The sequence below is a fragment of the Panthera uncia genome, unplaced genomic scaffold (assembly GCF_023721935.1).
Source record: "Panthera uncia isolate 11264 unplaced genomic scaffold, Puncia_PCG_1.0 HiC_scaffold_1715, whole genome shotgun sequence".
NCBI lineage: Eukaryota > Metazoa > Chordata > Mammalia > Carnivora > Felidae > Panthera > Panthera uncia.
In genome coordinates this window covers 1-18,091 of record NW_026058377.1, presented here as the reverse complement: position 1 = coordinate 18,091, position 18,091 = coordinate 1, and the positions used below count along the sequence as shown (strand labels likewise).

Here is an 18,091-nt window from a genome sequence, read left to right as displayed (position 1 = left end):
AGGAAGGGAGGACTGGACGGGAGGCTTCTCAGAAGATGGAGTGAATGACTCCGCTTCCTCGGGCCCAGGCAAGCCAGGAAGGTGCAGAGTGAGATCCCGCCCAGAGCTCAGGGTCGCTAAACCCGCCTCCGAGGTCGGGCCAGGCCCGCAGACCGGATTTCAGACGCTCTGCTAGAGCCTGGCCCAGGAAGAGCCGAGCGCCTTCCAGAGACAAGGGACTGTCGGTCCACGCCGCCCTTTTGCGCCAGGGACCGGAGTGGCTTTGAGCCGCGGACCCGCTCGGGGACAGAAGCGGCAGGGCGCCTGGAGGGCAGAGCGAAGCCCCGCGCTCCCGACACCCCGGCAAGGCCGGCGACCCACCGCAGCATCCCCGCTCCACCTGCACACTTCAGAAAGCAGCCGGGACCACTGGGGCGCGGGCCGAGCTCCCGGGGCGGGGCCTCGCGAGACCCAAACAAGCCCCACGTGGCAGGGGCGGGGCCGCCGCGGGGACGTCACGGCGCGCGCGTGCGCGTGTGCCAGCACGCGCGGGCGTACCCTTGCCGGGGGCCGTAAAGCGCGGAAGGTCGCGGTCTCCCGCTTCCCCGGAACTTTTTACTCCCTCCGCCCCGCCCCCTTCCCATTCCCAGTGCCCCGTTTCTGGCGGCGGGACCCCCGGCAACTGTTGTGGCTGCTGTCGCGCTGCCGCCGGGGTGCTGCTGACGGCGGAGCCCGCGGCGGCCCGTGAGGTAAGGAGACGGCGGCGGGGCCGCTCTGGCCTCCCCTCCGCGCGGGTCTCGGCGCCCCCCCTTTTCGCTTTGGTCTTCCTCGGGGGTGGTCGCGGCCGCCCCTCGTTTCCTGTCGCTCCTGCCGGGTCGCTGGGGACTCCGGCGGCCCGGGGCGGGAATGGGTCTGCCTCGTCTCTCTCAGTCGGTCTGCGGCTGTGCGGCGTCCGGCCGAAGGGGTCCGGGGTCCGGGCCTTGGGGCCCCGTGCACGGCTGCCCCCGGGCCTGCGCTCCGGCTGCTTCAGGCGTCCGCGGCTCAGCCCGATGTCCAGAGCGGCCGGGGTGCCCTCGCTTCGGGCTCTCCGCCTCGGGCTTGCACAGCGCCTGGCGCGGGTTTGGCTGGTCTCGCCCGCCCTTCTCCCTCTGCAGGTGCAATCGTTTTCCCGCCTGGAGACGTGCGGTCCGCCTCTGCTTCGCTAACTTGTACGCCTGCTGCAGGGTGCGGCAAGCCGAGTTACCGGGAAAAGTGTAGGCCAGGGTGGTGAACTGTCTTCGTGATGTTTGGTCACTCGGGACCCCTGTGAAGGACATTCACATTAGATTCGGGAATCTCTGTAAGCGTGACCTCCGGGCACGCGGGGGGGAGGGGGGGAGGGTGGGAAGGGGAAGAGGGGTGCCGGTGCCGGGCCACGGGGCACACTTTTCCAGCGCTAGGGATATGTATTAATTTCTTAAACTTGCCTGATCACCTGGTGGCACGTTTTGACAGATACTCCCCCGGGACCAGCAGGATCAGACTCTCCAGAGAAAGAGCCTGGGATAGTGTTGGGGTTTTTGTCTGTCTGTTTGAAAGAAATGTCCCAGGTGGCCCTTCTGCTGAGGCAAGAGTGGGAAGTGTGTGGGTCGAGCTCCACTCACTAGGCTTCCTTGTGGCCAGCGGCCCATTTGTACACACGCTGGGACCATACAGGGGAACAACCCAGAGGGACTTGGAGCTGTCCCTTGCTCTTCTTGTCGTAAGCAGGTGTGAGCATAACCAGTCCCAATATTGAGGTTGCCTTAGCGATTCTTCTTAGAGGGAGAGAATATTATAGGGCCATCTTAGTTTTTTGGTTTTTGTTTTTAAATATAACTTATTTTAAACCCGGCTACACCTTTTATTTCTTTGTCTTTGACATCTTCAGATTCTTCTCTACCGGCCTGGGTGGCTCAGTTGGCTGAGCGTCCCAGTCTTGGATTTGGCTCAAGTCACGATCCCAGGGTCGTGGGGTGAGCCCCAGATCCGGCTTCATGCTCAGCGTGGAGCCTGCTTAAGATACTCTCTCTCCCTCTGCGGCCCCTCCCCGGCTCCTGCTGGCTCCCTTTCTCTCTCTAAAAAACAAAAAGACCCGAAAACAATTATAAAAAATTACTCTATGTGATTTAGATATCCCCTGAAATCTTGGAGCCTAGCCTCAAGATCTCAGAGTCCTCACTGAATTTTTTCCCATCTCGTTTATTGTATATTCTCATTCCTCTGTTGATTATATTTCCTAGGTGCCTACCCTGAATGCCGGCAGAATCACGTTGAAGCGGTAACTGGTCTCAGCTCCCAGAGAGCTCCATTGTAAGAGGAGACTAAAAACTAGCACTTACTGAGTGCTTCTCGGGTGCCAGTTACCATGCTTTTCCTGTATTGTCTGACGTAGTCTTTGTGGCAACCCGGCCAGGCAGGTGTTCGTAGCTCACCTTGTGGATGAGGAGCCTGGAGCACAGAGATGGAATGACTTGCTCAGAGCCACAGAGCTGATGAGAGGTGGGGGAGATTTTCAGACCCGTACCTGTCTGCCCCCAAAGCCTGCATTTTCAGCGGGGTCGTTGTGCCGTTTCCCTGATTGGCAAACAGGCCGTGACAGTGTGGGAGGCTCTGTGCTGGAGAAGTGCAGGGTGTTGTGGGAGAACACAGAAGAGTCACCTGAGGCGGTATTGGGGGAGAGGGGGTCTGATAAGCTGCGAAACAGGGTGAGAGCTGAGGGGATTATCCATGTTTGGGGGGCAGGGGGGCAGGAACTATGCCGTGTGGTTCGAAGGAACAGTGTGCCCAGATCCTGGGGGTTTCAGAGAGACTCAATGCCTGTCCTGTTGGAGGAATTATGGGTATGTCCGTCTGGCTGGAGAGGAGAGAAAGAGACCAGAGGTCAGGAATGAGCCTGATGATGAAGGATCTTGCACACTTCCTGTTCAGGAGAATGCTTTTTTTCCTCAGGGCATCAGAAAGCCATTGCAGGGTTTTGAGTAGGGGTGTGAACAAGAGTTTCATTTGAGAAGGCTCCCTCCACGCCCCTCCTCGGAAGGATTGAGGGGGGGTGGGGAGAATGGTGTGCGGAAGCCCTGTCGGGAAGCTTCTGCCTTCATCTGAGCGGGGATGGCGGTCTGTACTCAGGTAACGGCAGTGAGGAGGGGGAGAAGTCGATGGTCTGAGGGAACTGTCGCCTGTGGAATTGTTAGTCCATGACGGTTGGCCGTATAGAGGAGGTGAGAGAGAGGGAGGAACCCAGGGTGACACCTGGGATTCTTGTGTATGGTGTCAGTGCGGGACACAGAAGTGGAGCAGATTTGGAGATTGAGGCAGGTGGGTTTCCCTTCTGGATGTGCTCGGTGTGACCCACGGGAACCCAAGTGGACATGGCCATTGTTCAGCTCGAGGTGCGGATGTAAAGCTCGGGGCTGTTGTGGGCTTAGGCGTCAGTCTTGGTACGCGTGAAATGACCCTGGAGGGTGGCAAACTGAGAGGAGAAGCTGGTCCCAGACACCCCGAGGGACAGCAACACAGAAGGATGGGCAGGGGAGAGAAGGCGGTGTAGATGTGACCGGGGTAGTCGGTGTCAAAACAGGGACAGAGTGCGTGAGTAGCGGGAGCGATCGGCGGTGTTCAGTGCTGTGGAGAGGGTGAGTGAGATGGGCCCAGTGTCCCTGGAAGGTGGCAACAGTGGCATTCTTGGTGAGAGCAGTATTCCGGCATGCGGGACAGGAGCTTAACCGCTTGGGTTCAGGACGGTGGAAAGGGGGGAAAGTGACAGATACCATAGGAAGCCCTTCTTGTCAAGTGAAAAAGACAGGTTGTGACGTCATAGTAAATTTTGGTGTAACCCGCCGGCAGACTGTGCAGTCACTGAGGTGTAACAAAAAGGACTTTAAGACAGGTGGTGGCACACGGGTGGATGTCAGGGGAGCACGTGCTGCAAGATAAATAAGTCTGGGGAAATTTCATCAGCCCTGGAATTGAGTATTTTGCATGATGGGAGATCTTAATTTCCTTCTGCGTTTGTGTTGTTTACAAAGACCACAATTTTTATAATTCAGAATTTGTAAAATTAAAAATCACCATTGGAAGACTGTTATGGAGCCTTTCTTGTATTTCTTAAGTCAGTTGGGAGGGACTTGAGCATATTAAAATGCTGAGGATTGGAAGGGACACTGAAGGTACGTGGAAGGGGACAGTTGATGGAGCGGAGTCAAGGGAAGGAAGGAGAGAGAGGGATCCAGGGCACGTGGGGAGGGATCAACTTTTGACCCTACGAGGTTGAAGGAAGAGGTGGTCGTAGATGCAGGTGGAGTTTCAGGGGTTGAGGAGACAGGTTTTGCGTTTGGAAGGAAGGAAGGAGGTGGGGTCCCAGGTTGGGAGAGGAGCAGTGTTGTGGGTTCAGCACCTGAATGTCGACAGACATCTGCCTGTGGCTGAACACGCAGTGGCCCGGGGCTCGCTACGGGGTGCCTGCTAGTGTGAGCCATGAGGGAACAGGGTCTTTTCAAGCATGACCAAGTGGTAATGGTTCTGAAGGGAGAAGGGTGCCCGCCCCCCCCCCTCCTGATGGCAAGGTCAGTGGGACGGGCTGGCCACGTGGCAGTGGCGTTTCCCTCAGTAGAGCTGTGTCTCTGTTGAAGCAGAGGTGGAGAGAAGCTAGGTGAAGGGCTGCGTGTTCCAGTTTGGAAAGGATGTTCTGGAGGACACGGTGGAGAGGTTTGGAGGGGAGGACAGCAGAGAGAGAGAGAGAGAGAGAGAGAGAGAGAGAGAGAAATTGGTCATATGGAGATGAGATTGTGGGAAGTCTGGCTGTGGAGAAGCGTCTGTCTTGAGACGGTTTGGCGGGGACCAAGGAGGTGAGGCCTGGAGATCACCACAAGGTGGCCAAAGTAATCAGCCCTGCTTGGATGGGATTTCCTTGGGACGCAGTGGAGGCCCGCTCGGTCTCAGTTCTGAGATCCTGTCTGATGGATGGGCACCCACACCTTGGCCTTGGACGACCTGGGCCGTCGGGGGCCCTCCGTGGGTCCCGGGCTGGTAGCGGCGTGCTGGTGGGCGCACGGGCTGCCAGGGCTCTCCTCTGAAGTGTCGCCGTCTCCCCACACTCGGAGACCGTGCCTTCGCCCACAGGGCTGTCTGCAGTTTCTTAAAAATTGAACAGTCCTCTTATGCCCTTAGAGTAATTCTCCCTGGTGGCCTGAACCTGTCTGCTCCCTAATCTACCTCATGGTGTTAGTCATCTCCGAGGGACATGCGCTTGGTCGCAGCCTGTGACTCCCGTGGTTCGTCATAAGCCCGCCATGACCGGTCCTCCCCTGCTTTCAGGAAGGGGCCGTGGGACCTGGCGTCTCCAGTCCGTGGCCTGTGCAGACGCGGGGCACGCCGTCCCTCACTGCGGCTTTGGGTTTGGTTTGTCTTCTCTTCTCTTCTCTTCTCTTCTCTTCTCTTCTCTTCTCTCTCCCTCCCTCTCTCTCTCCCTTCCTTTCCAGGACCTCATTCTTTGTCACCGCCTCTCCTTCCTCCCCCACCTCTTTCCCTCTTCCTGGCCCTTCTCGCCAGCCCTGAAACAGTCTCCGTGGCTCCCACCTTTATAGACAAATAGCCTTGCTCCACCCCCATTCTCTCCTCCTGTCTGGGGTTTCTGCTCCCTCCGGGCAGCAAGTGAAGAAGCTGTGCACACTCCCTCATCTCCTTGCTCTTGAGCTTGCTCTAGTCCGTGCTTCGTCCCTGGCACTCCCCTGGGAATGTCCTCTTTGAGGACACCAAGGACCTCTGTGTCGTCAAGTCCCAGCAGGCACATGGCCGTCTTGCTCCATCCCTGGCCACCCTCTGTAGTGAACCATCTCCTCTCTCGGCTTCTGTGACACCTCTGCCCGGTTCCCTTTCCGCCGCTCAGCCGTTTGGACGCTCTGTGAGTCTGCCCCAGCGCGCAGTCCCCCGTCCAGTACTTTCTTTCTCTTGCCAAGCTGTGCCTGCTGGGGAGCCTCAGAGTTGTTCCTCAGACTGCCGGGTCTCCGGATACCCCATGTCTTCCCCAGGCTTCAGGCCTGGTTATCTAGCTGCTTGGCACTTCCACGTGGATGCCTGCTAGGTGTCTCGCCCTTGACACCTCGGTATGCGCGCACGCGCCCTCACCGCCTCCCTCTCCCTCTCCTTCCCGCCTCCCTCCGCATCCCTAGTCCTTCACACCTTAGGAAGTGGCACCCGTCGCTTAACCTGGAAAGTTTGCCATCGTCCGTCTTTCTCCCGCTCCCCATCTTAACATCCGGTTTGTTGGCAAGTTAAGTACTGTCATTTCACCATCCACAACGATCCAGTCATGGCTCTGACTCCACCGCCACCATCCTTGTGTGAGCCTCCGTGCCCTCCCTCTTGGACTCCTGCGGTAGCTTCCTAGCCCTGCCTTTCCTCCAGTCCAGTCCCCACTGTGGAGCCAGGCTGATCTTAGGAAAAGCGTATCGGATCATTTCATTCCCTGCTTTAGTATTTTCCTTTGCACTTGGAGTAAAATCCCAGCTCCTCGTGAGGCATCCAAGCGCTTGTGTCATTGCTTTCTGCCTGCCTCTCCGGCCTCGTCTCTGGTCGACTGTGCCTTGCCGTCGAGCTGTGGGCACACTGGCCTCCCTTCTGTGCTCGGACTCCTTAAGGTGTGCCTCCCCTCAGGGCCTTTGCGTGTGCTTGTGCCTCTGTCTGGATGAGGCGTGATGACTATCATTCTCTGTTGCCTCCTTTTCTTTTGTCACTAATCCGGCGCACTGAGTACAGTGGAATGAAATCTGTTTGCTTTCTCTGTCTAGTTTGAATTGGGGAGAATCTCCTCTTTGGCCCAGTGGGAGCACATCTCCGAGCTGCTGACTGACAGACGTGATGTTTTCCCGGTTGCTGTCGGTGGCCCGGAGACAAAGGACCGGCCGAGGATGGCAGAACTGGTCGTCGGGGAGAAGCGGTGCGCCAGCTGCCGAGGCGCATTCTGTCGCCCTGCCTGCCCAGGCACAGGTGGTCATCTGTGGCGGTGGAATCATGGGCACATCCGTGGCCTATCACCTCTCCAAGATGGGCTGGAAGGATATTGTCCTTTTGGAGCAGGGCAGGTAAGGACCAGACGGGACCCGGCTTGGGGCCATGTTGCACCAACTGCGTGGGCTTCCCTCACCCCCTCTGCTCCCGGTAACCTGTCCCGGCAGTGGCTGACCTGTCGCTAAGTAGCATGAGAACAGTCACGGAAAGGCGAAATCTCCTGTCCATGGTTTCACGATGTGCAATACCCGTGTTTTTGGGCTCTGAGACAGGTGGCAGATGCCGCGAAGCCGAGTATCCGAAGAGGGTGCGTTTTATTTCAGGGTCCGGGCACATCTTACCATCTTGTTCTCTGGGTAGGGGTGGTCAAATGGCAACGTAGACCCCGTGACTCTGGAGCTCCCTCTATGGGCTGAAATGAAATTGGCTGCATCCTGTCTTACTTCTGTTCCTTTTTTTTCCCCCACTGAATTAACTTATTTTAGAGCCGTGCTAGATTTACAGAACAAATGCAAAGGTTGTACCGAGTTCCCGTGTGCCTCACGCCTGTGTGCACCTGGGACTGACATCTTAGGTTGGGGTTACCGTTAAATATGATGAATCAGTATGGATACCTTATTACTGACTAAGGTTCACACTTGGTACAAGTTGTCTCACTTTCCCTTAAAGTCCTTTTTTGTTCTATTGCCTACCAGAAATTGAATGACATTTAACAAGTCTGTTGTAAATCTCTCCGAATAGGCAATGCATTTACACGATTCAGAATTAAAAACTGTAAAAGAGTGTGCAGGGAAAGTCTGCTTCTCATCCCTGACTTCTAGCTGAAGTTTCCCTCGCTGGAGGCAAATTAAGTTCCTGGTGTGTCGTTCCAGACACCCCCCGTGTATATAAGCAAACGTGTTGGTCAGTGTGTACATGTGTACGTGGGTCTTCACTTGCTATTTTTTTCTCTTTTTTTGTACAAGTTAGTAGCATATTAAGTAGTGCTCCTCCCGTGCTGTTTTCAGTAGGATTCCCATATTGTTGCAGAAGAGCATTCTCGTGCCTTTTTTATGGCTGCGCGGCGTCCCGTCGTGTAGGTGAACGCCAACATTTGAAATCCCTCTCCTGTCGGGATATTTAGGTTTCCATCTTTTGATATCACAGTCGGTGCTAGTAACGAGGGTCTTTGAACTAGTTGCATTCACAGATATGCGAGCCTACCTAATAGCATTTTGGATCCATCCCGCAGGCTGGCCGCTGGCTCTACGAGGTTCTGTGCCGGCATCCTGAGCACCGCCAGGCACTTGACCATCGAGCAGAAGATGGCAGACTATTCCAACAAACTCTACCAGCAGTTAGAGCAAGAAACAGGGATCCAAACAGGTAAGCAGGTACTCTGCCATTTACTGGTCTGCCTGTGCCCCGGACTCGTTTAGTCAGTACCGTATGCGGTCCGACGCCACGCCTGCCTGGGGATTTTAGTTGAGGCTTGAGTTTCAGTCCGAGCTCTGCACTCGTCCTGGTCTCACCTCGGGCAAGTGTGTGAGCGTGTTGAGCTGTCTCCCGTTTCCTTATCTATCGAGGGGATTCGGTCATTATCTCGGATCCTATCCAGATGCCAGAATTCCTATGATGTGAAAGTTTTCCTGTGCCATTTCCTAGTTCGCTCTCTGAAGTATGTATTAGGTGGCCACATCTGGCTCCTGAATGAGGAAGAGAAGGAAGTGCTTAAGTTTTGGTGCTTGACAGTGAAATCGTAGTCTGGGCCACTGAATTTCACCAGCTGCGCTTAAGGATATTTGTGACTGTAAAGCTTAAGCGTACGTTACCCCTTGTGTGCGTCACCAAGGGAAAAGAACCCGGGGAATCGTGAGCCGAATACGACTGGAGCAGGTAGAACGGGGAGACCAAGCTATGGGGCGGTCCCAAATGATAACAAGTAGGAAGCAGGTCTGTCAGCTTGTTGCGAGGTGACGGACTAGCCAGAAGCCCAGGGTTGGGCCTGTGTCGTAGCTGGTGAAACCGTTTGGCGGCCGCGGGAACTGTCCTAAGCGAGTAGCTGGGCCTAGTCGCTCGTGTAGCTCAGGGCTGCTCTTCAGAACACCTGCGTGATTCACATCACAGAGAAGTCAAGACTCCCCCTGACAAGGACGGTGGCTCGATCTGTGTGCCAGCTGAGGTGGCTCTGCCATGTGGTCACGGGGTACGCACGGCCTGTGGCTCACTTTGCCGGCCAAGTGGGAATTATGTGGCATATGACACAGTTTCCACTGGGGAAGGTGAGATTATAATCATTAGAGATTCTGACGACAGACTACGGTTTTCTAGCTTTCCCTTTCATAGAATTCGTACTCTGGTGCAGTGTGACCTTGTTTGTCAATTCTGGGTTAAGCTGAGCGTCCTGTAACAGGATCGGGTAGATGTGGCAGTGGAGAAGGAGAGATGCCAGGAGAGGAGCTACAGGCAGGCAGGAAGAGGCTGTACATGCTTGGGCACATGAGCAGGGTTCCCCGGCCGGCCCTGCGCTGGCCCAGTGCTGAGAGCGGGCGCCTCAGCCGCCTCACCCTGGTCCCTGCCCGGTAGATGAGCCCGACTCCCGTGGTGTCCTCGCTCTCGGCCAGGCTTGCTTTTGAGAGGCGAGGACTCGCGAGCGAAGACGGTAAATGTGCTTGGTGCCTGCCGCTGCACCGTCTCGGGCTTCTGTTAGGGAAGATGCGGGATACGCGCGGGACGGGCGGGAAGAGTCCCCCTGGGTTGGATTTAACTTGATGGCAACCGGTACTTGAATCGGGTATCTACCAGGGATTGAGTCAGCAGAGGGTCCGTGTAATGGGCCCAGCGCCAGAACCGCTGACTTCCGGTCCACCGGTTCAGTTGCTCGTGCTTTGCCCGGCCTTGTGGTGCTCAGCTGGTTGGGTGCTAGAGGAATCAGGTCCTAGGCCTCCATTCCGTAAGGTAAAACAATTTCCGTTGAGTTTTGGGTCACCATGAAACCCTTATTAGGTCCTGTATCCCCTTGATGCTTGTGGGACAGCACGGAAGTCAGGCAAGGGAGAGTCCGGGGATCAGTCAGTCCGTCACCCCCAGTGCAGTTTAGCGGTGGTGCAGTGAAAGGTGACTTGGGGTACCCCGATGGAAAATTCTGTTACCCGGCAGAACGCGCAGGTGTGTGCTGCTTGGATTGCTGCCAGTCAGTGGGCTGGTTTTGAGACATTAAATGAAGACAAGTGACCTGTGTACAACCTGGACTTCACGATTAGGATACTACATGCTAATCTTCTGAAAATAGTTCATTTACGTGAGGGGTATGTTCCCTACTTAAATATTGTGACACATCAGTACTTCATGCAGTGCCTGTTCCAGACCATGTAGCCCACGCGGATCTTTTTTCTCTAAATTTTGCTTTACCTTTGTCGGTGCTGTTTATTTAAGAGTTTATCATAGGCTCTTTGTCCCATCTTTTTATTGGGGATTATTTCTCCACTCTGTGTTACTTTCTTGTTCCTCAAATACAGAAATACTTTTAAATATATTTTTAAACATTTATTAATTTTTGAGAGACAGAGTATAAGCGGGGGTGGGGGTGGGGCGGGCAGAGAGAGGGAGACACAGAATCCAAAGCCGGCTCCAGGCTCTGAGCTGTCAGCACAGAGCCCGACACGGGTTGTGAACTCACGAACCGTGAGATCATGACCTGAGCCAAAATCAGAGCTTAACTGATTGAGCCACCCCGGCGCCCCCAGAAACATTCTTAATAATAGTTAGATGAGGGGCGCCTGGGTGGCTCAGTCGGTTAAGCGTCTGACTTCGGCTCAGGTCACGATCTTGCGGTCTGTGAGTTCGAGCCCCGCATCGGGCTCTGTGCTGACTGCTCAGAGCCAGGAGCCTGTTTCAGATTCTGTGTCTCCTTCTCTCTCTGACCCTCCCCCGTTCATGCTCTGTCTCTGTCTCAAAAATAAAAAAAAAAAATAAAAACGTTAAAAAAAAAATAGTTAAATGAATGTGTTTTATTAAGTGCTCTTCAAATCAGCTCATATAAATAACTCGTCGTGTTTGTTTATACCTGCAGAGGAATGTGCCATAGTATGTGTTGGTTTGTTTATCCATTTTCCCCTTACCTGACATTTACAGTTTCATCTTCTTTTTTTACTCATTTTTTTAATGTTTATTTTTGAGATAGAAATAGAGCATGAGTGGGGAAGGAGCAGAAAGGAGGGGGGGGGGTACAGAATCCAAAGCAGACTCCAGGCTCTGAGCTATCAGCACAGAGCCCAATGCAGGGGTCGAACCCACGAACCGCAAGATCATGACCTGAGCCGAAGTCAGACACTTACCGACTGAGACACGCAGGCACCCCATAGTTTCCTCTTTTTTTTTTTTTGTTCTAAATAATGATGCAGTAAAGATCCTTGTCAGTATATCTTTGTTTTCTCTTATTATTTCTAATAGATAGATTTCTTTTTTTTTTTATTTTTTTTTAAATTTTTTTTTTTTCAACGTTTTTTAATTTATTTTTGGGACAGAGAGAGACATAGCATGAACGGGGGAGGGGCAGAGAGAGAGGGAGACACAGAATCGGAAACAGGCTCCAGGCTCCGAGCCATCAGCCCAGAGCCCGACGCGGGGCTCGAACTCACGGACCGTGAGATCGTGACCTGGCTGAAGTCGGACGCTTAACCGACTGCGCCACCCAGGCGCCCCTCTAATAGATAGATTTCTAAAAGGTGGATAATTTGAGCAAAGAGTGTGTGTATTTTCAACTCTGCTAGGTATTGCCAGATCAGCCTCTGAAAGGGCCACCCTCTCACCATAAGTGTTTGAGAGCAGTTATATCTTTTTAGTCTTTCAACGCTGGGTATTACTTTTTATATTATTTTTTTCTTAAGTAATCTCTGTGCCTAACATGGGGCTCCAACTCATGACCCTGAGATCAAGAGTTGCCGGCTCTACCTGCTGAGCCAGCTAGGCGCCCAACATTGGGTATTATTCTTTTTGCTAATCTGAGAGATGGAAGAAGTTATCAGATCCTAATTTGCGTCTCTTTCTTTTAAACATTATTTTGTGGGTTTATTGGCTATTTATATTTCTTTTCTAACTCGTCTTTTAATATTAGATGTGTACTTTGTTCTTATTGAATGTAAGAGTTCTATTTTATGGCTTCACACCTGTAACAGGAAATTTTGTGTCAGAAAGCTCTAGACCAAACTTTAAAAGTCCTCTGTGGGAAAACAACAGACCATTAATCTTGTTAACAGGTGATATGTTGTTATCACAGATGGTTCTGTTGGGAAGAGCACAATTTGACATCATGTGTGAAATGCGATGTGTTGTGTAGCTTTGTATACAGTGACACTCTCCTCCCATGTGGGATCTTTGGTAGGAAGTAGGAAGTGACTGCTGAACCCTTTGCAGTGAGATTCAGAGTGATGAGCCAGTGAATTACTGGCCAGGATCACTGCACTGGTCTGGTGTAGCTACAGTTTTTATTTTTTATTAAAAAAAATTTTTTTTAATGTTTATTTTTGAAAGACAAAGTGTGAGCGGGGGGGGGGGGGGGGGGGGGGGGGGGGTAGGTGAGGGGGACAGAGGATCCGAAGCAGGCTCTGCTCATGACCTGAGCCAAAGTCGGATGCTTAACTGATTGAGCCACTGAGGCTCCCCTAGCTATAGTTTTTAAAAGCCATTCTCTGAAATTTCAGTTCTCCAAACTTAGGTAGACATTCTTGTCAGGGAAGGACATATTTATCTGATGGTTTCAAAAGAGATGAGGAAAATGTTTAAATGATCTTCTTGTACTGCCTTTTTAAGGTGGCTCAGTCAGTTAAGCATCCAACTTGGGCTCAGGTAATGATCTCACAGTTTGTGAGATCTCACAGTGGGTTCGAGCCCTACATTGGGCTCTGTGCTGACAGCTCAGAGCCTACAGCCTACTTGGATTCTGTGTCTCTGTCTCTTTCTGCCCCTCCCCTGCTCATGCTGTCTGTCTCTTTCTGTCAACAATAAATAAACATTTAAAAAATTAAAAAAAAAAACAAAATGGTAGCTGATTCAGTTTTTTCATTGTTAGAACTGAGAGTCATTGCACATTAGGGGGGTCGTCACTGACCAAAGCATGATCACGGGTGTGTCATATATGTTGACTGCAAAGAGCAGGAATCAACTCTGGCCAGCGTGGGCAAAAGGAGTTTGTTGGAAGGCCCTCGGAGCCAGTGAGTTGGCAGGAGGCTGCCGGCTGGAGCAGGCAACGTGGAGGCCAGGCCGTGGGGAACCCACAACAGGTAGCCCCTCAACTGAAACAGGGCCGGTCTGGCCAGGACGCTGCTGCTTCCGAGATGACTGGCCTCCAGCCATTCACCCACTTGCTCCAGACCCAGTATCCCAGGGGGTCTGATTGGCTGAACTTTGGCCACGTGCCCATTGGCCATGCTGGGGAAGGAAAGGGTGGGTCTAGCTCCTGGGTGCCCATGTCGTGAGTGGCCTGCATTTAGGGCCATACTCCCACCTAAACCATGAGGAGAAAGCCTAAAAAGACCAAAGAAAGAGGTGGGTTCTGGGGGTACATTCCCCTCCCAAAGGCTTTGTAGCAACAGTTATCTCTCATTTTGACTTTAAGAGTGATTATTTAAAGGGGCACCTGCGTGGCTCAGTCAGTTAAGCATCCAACATTGGCTTAGGTCATGATCTCACGGTTTATGAGTTCGAGCACCACCTCTGGCTCTGTGCTGACAGCTCAGAGCCTGGAGCCTGCTTCAGATTCTGTCTCCCTCTTTCTTTGTCCCTCCCCCACTCATGCTCTGTCTCTCTCTCTCAAAAATAAACAAACATTTAAAAAAATAGAGTGATTATTTAAGATGTACATTAAAATCCTACTCACTCCGCCCCAAACCCCAGCTGAGTATGTTTGGATGGGGCTATGCCAGGACCGCTCACATGTCTTCTAACCTGTTACCTAGTGGGCTCGCCCACCTGATCCCTGTAGCTGGCCTGGTCTGCTCAGTCTGGGCTGGTTTTCCTTCCAGGTTACATAAGGACAGGCTCCATCTTTCTGGCCCAAACTCAGGACCGGCTCATCTCCCTGAAGCGTATCAACTCCAGGCTGAAGTATGTATGAGACTAGAAGCCTGTCCTGACACTCCTGTCAGACTGACCTCTGCCAGAGGGCCATGCATGTCATTGTCCCCTTGTGTTCTGTGGCAGTGTCATAGGCATCCCTTCTGAGATCATCTCCCCCAAGAAAGTGGCCGAACTTCACCCTCTCCTAAACGTGCACGACCTGGTGGGGGCCATGCATGTTCCCGAGGATGCGGTGGTGTCCTCTGCTGATGTGGCTCTTGCCCTGGCAAGTGCTGCCTCCCAAAATGGTAAGCATGTTTCTGGGTGAGGAGGAAAGAGGTCATGTAAGAAGGTGTCTCCCAATCGGCAGTGACCCCAACTCGGCTTCCATATTTGAACACTGGCTCTTAGAATGTTTGTTTGAATATCCTCTCTTAAGTTAATAAGTGTTTTTCCTCACGGACACATTTTTCTTATTGAAGTTCTAAGGAACTGCTTTTTAGTAATGACCATAAGTTCAAACTTAGGGGAATTCCCCCCCACAGAACGTGAGAAGCTCCAAGGGCAGAAGACCTGGTGGGAACTGAGTCCGAAAGCTGGTCATGTCCTGGGTTTGGAATGAATGAGGGGAAGACTAAGTAGGGTCCATGGTGTTCTGCACTTTGGATGAACTGATTCATGGTGTGGGTGGATTTGGATTTAAGACGCCCTATTTAACCTTCTTCTCCCCTCCCCCTTTTATGGTTCCTAGAATTGAATTGTGTATTAAAGTAACCTGCTGTTTTCAGTCACGAAAGAGGCCCATGGACACTGCCCAGGATGTGGTTCCTGGAAGTTTTTGTGTTTTTAAATTAAAGCATTGACCTGGCTTTTTCATCATTTCTCACGGGTTTAGAATCTGCTTCTGCCTTAATTCTGGGCCATCCGAAGATGGATGCACTGCCTCTTTCTTTACCTTGGAACAGGTGTGCAGATCTATGACCGTACAAGCGTGCTTCATGTAATGGTCAAAAAAGGCCAAGTAACCGGTGTGGAGACCGATAAAGGACAGATTGAGTGCCAGTATTTTGTCAACTGTGCTGGTCAGGTAGGTTAGCAACAACACTGGGTCACTGATCTAATGTAACAACAGTCACTGCCGGGATTTGGGGCGTGAAGACGTAAGGTTAATACTGTGACGGACTAAGCAGGTGTCAGGGACCACCTATTCCTTGTTTGGACTAGAAACCTCAGAATTCTTGTGCACGCCATCAGAAGCCTGTAGCTAGTCCTCAAGGAAAAGCACCGTTGTGACCTTTTCCTTCCTCTACCCTGGGTTAATGCGTGCTCTCCTGGCCAGGAAGGCCACAAAAACGGTTGGGCATTGACACATCCTCGTTGTTGGGTCTTCCTGTGGCATTTCATTTTATTCTACAACCTAGCACATAAGTATTAGGCTATCTTTTGTGTCAGGAGCCTGGATTCAGTTCAGAGCACTCAGCTGCTTCTACTTTTAAGGCATATTGGTGCCTTGCCTTCCACTCGACAATCTTCAGGTGACCTACGGGTACTTTTTGCCTCATGAAGATCACATATGATGGTATTTGGGGTTTGTAGTCGAGATCAGGCGTTTTGTTCGAAGGGCCTCACTTGCCCCCCACGAGCTCCTAAGTCTGTCGTTCTTTGGTATAAGAATAATGGTTATGGTTTAACAAGCATGGTGTTGCTCCCCCCCATGGAACTGAGCTAAATAAAGCAGGCTGCAGTGTGGTTTCCCGCCCCAGACGTTGGGACAAGAGCACACATAGGCCACTTGAAATTAAACTCTTTTCAAGCGGCTGAACTTGCTCATTTGTCTTTCTGTTCCTCTTCCCACCCACAAATCAATCCGTCCGTTTGTAGTGGGCATACGAGCTGGGTCTGTCCAACGAGGAGCCGGTTAGTATCCCGTTACATGCCTGCGAACACTTCTACCTTCTGACTCGCCCCTTGGAGACCCCTCTGCAGAGCAACACACCAAGTGAGGACTTACGCTTTGTCTTTAATCTCATTTCCTTGCCACTGTTCTGTCCTCTGAAAAGGAAGACTTTGTGCTAAGGACAGACTCTGCTTGAGAGAGCCTTGTCTTTTCTGAAGCATGTTACAGGGAGGCGGACCCAATCCTGACTTTCCCGTAAGAACTCCTTACGAAAGGATGGATAAAATGGGCATTCCACTGAAGCCGTGTTTTGGTTTGTTAGTTTTGTAAGCTAATTGCAGTCCCAAACAGAGGTCCAAATTGAGAATATTTGGAATATAACCTGGAGTTTTTGACTTGAATGGCATACGTTGTAGAGAGCTTATAGGTAAGCTACAGAGTCAGGTTGCTCAGGGACCCCAAGCACTACAGGAGAGGGCTTGACGTCACGTGGCAGGTCTCAACCCCTAGAATGAGCTCGCCGTACCCCCTTTCTGCTAGGCTTTCACGGTCACTACAGCAGTTCCATAGTCTGGTTGTGAGGACTGGACAGAGCTTCTAGGGAACTAAGCAGGTCAGGGATAGAGAAATAGTCTCCACTGTAATCTGAGAGGGAGGATCCTCCCCCATCACCTTGAAAGCTCTGTGTTCACTGGATGCTCTTCACTAACAGAGCCAGTAGGCGTTTTTGTTCTGCTTTTTTGTGTCCCTTTAGAAAGCTGGCTTGCCTCTAAACCTTGCTTTTCCCTTCTACCCACCCCACCCCCCACTCCCCTGTCATTTCTCTTCCTCAGCTGTTGTGGATGCTGATGGAAGAATTTATATCCGGAACTGGCAGGGTGGCATCTTGTCTGGGGGCTTTGAGAAGAACCCGAAGCCAATATTTACTGAAGGCAAGAACCAGCTGGAAATTCAGAATCTGCAGGAAGACTGGGATCACTTTGGTGTGTGAGCTACAGGATAACTATAATGCCCTGTGTTTGTGTAAGATGCTGTCTTTTTGAAAGCATTTTCAAGAAGAGATTCTTCTTTGATCTTTGTAACAGCTCCATGAGGTGCTTACAGAAGGCAGTCCGCAGGGTCTGCCTGGTCTAAGGCTGCGGTCACTGGGTACTGGATTCGGGGGATGAAAATCTTGGTTAGGGGACCCCAGGCTTATTACTTAACTAAAATCATTGCTGAAATTCTAGGCTAGGAGGAAACCTTTTGTGTAGGACTGCGTGTAAGACTGAAGACGTTTTCAGAAAGCAGAATTGTTTTGTTAATACAGTCTTTTACTCGGTTTTTGCTTTTATTGAAGAACTGACAGACAGTACTGTACTAGTTTCACGTGTGCCTCACAATGATTCGATATTTATGTTCTACTCAGTTTTGTGATAATTTTATTTACTGGCTAGTGAATAAAGGCCCATGTTTCCAAATTCAAAAGATAAGAAACTGTCTATAATGAAGAGTTTGCCTCCCAACCCTTGGTGGACCTTTTAAAAAATAAACTTTTTATTCTGAGGGATTTTAGACTGTCAGAAGTGGAGACAATAGTATACAGAACCTTCCATGTACCCACCAGCCAGCTTTAGTCTGGTTTCATCTCTTACCACTGTCCCATACGATGGACTTATTTTCAAACAGGCCAAGGTCCTGTCTTCTGCAGCTTTTCCAACTGTGGAAATCCTTGCCTTTATCCTATGTCTCCTCGAGTGTCACTGAAGAGCTTTCCACAAGCAGTAATCCCTTGGAGATCTTATCTGTAGTCACATGTATCGTGTGCCCTTCCACAGCTCCTGGCCTTTGCAAAGAAGTGTCCTTTTTCTTAGTCTTTATGCCATGCGCTTTGTAGGTGTGTCCATTAATTACACCAGGGTTTCTACTTTCTGATCTAGGGCCCATTTGGCTCTTCTGAGAAAACCCCTTTCAAGTGATTTTCTGAAAGGAGAGGGAAGGGAGTAGGAGTCTGAAGTCTTTGAATTCCCTAAAGCTGAGGACTCTATTTGGGTTTGTTTTTATGGCTCAGAGCCCCTGCTGAGTTCCCTCCTGCGTCGGATGCCAGAACTGGAGACTCTGGAGATCATGAAGTTGGTCAACTGCCCCGAGACCTTCACCCCAGACATGAGGTGC

General features: G+C 51.6%; 1 protein-coding gene across 1 annotated transcript; it reads left to right on the top strand.

Moving 5' to 3' along the window:
• Positions 1-519: 519 nt before the first annotated feature.
• LOC125917331 (pyruvate dehydrogenase phosphatase regulatory subunit, mitochondrial-like) lies at positions 520-18,088 on the top strand (the record flags this gene model as incomplete). The annotated part of the gene is made up of 9 exons (XM_049623566.1): positions 520-728; positions 6,786-7,079; positions 8,237-8,370; positions 14,007-14,088; positions 14,185-14,348; positions 15,006-15,127; positions 15,922-16,039; positions 16,771-16,920; positions 17,988-18,088. Coding segments are annotated over exons 2-9 (1,095 nt in total), but the record flags the coding sequence as incomplete, so codon positions are not given.
• Positions 18,089-18,091: the final 3 nt, after the last annotated feature.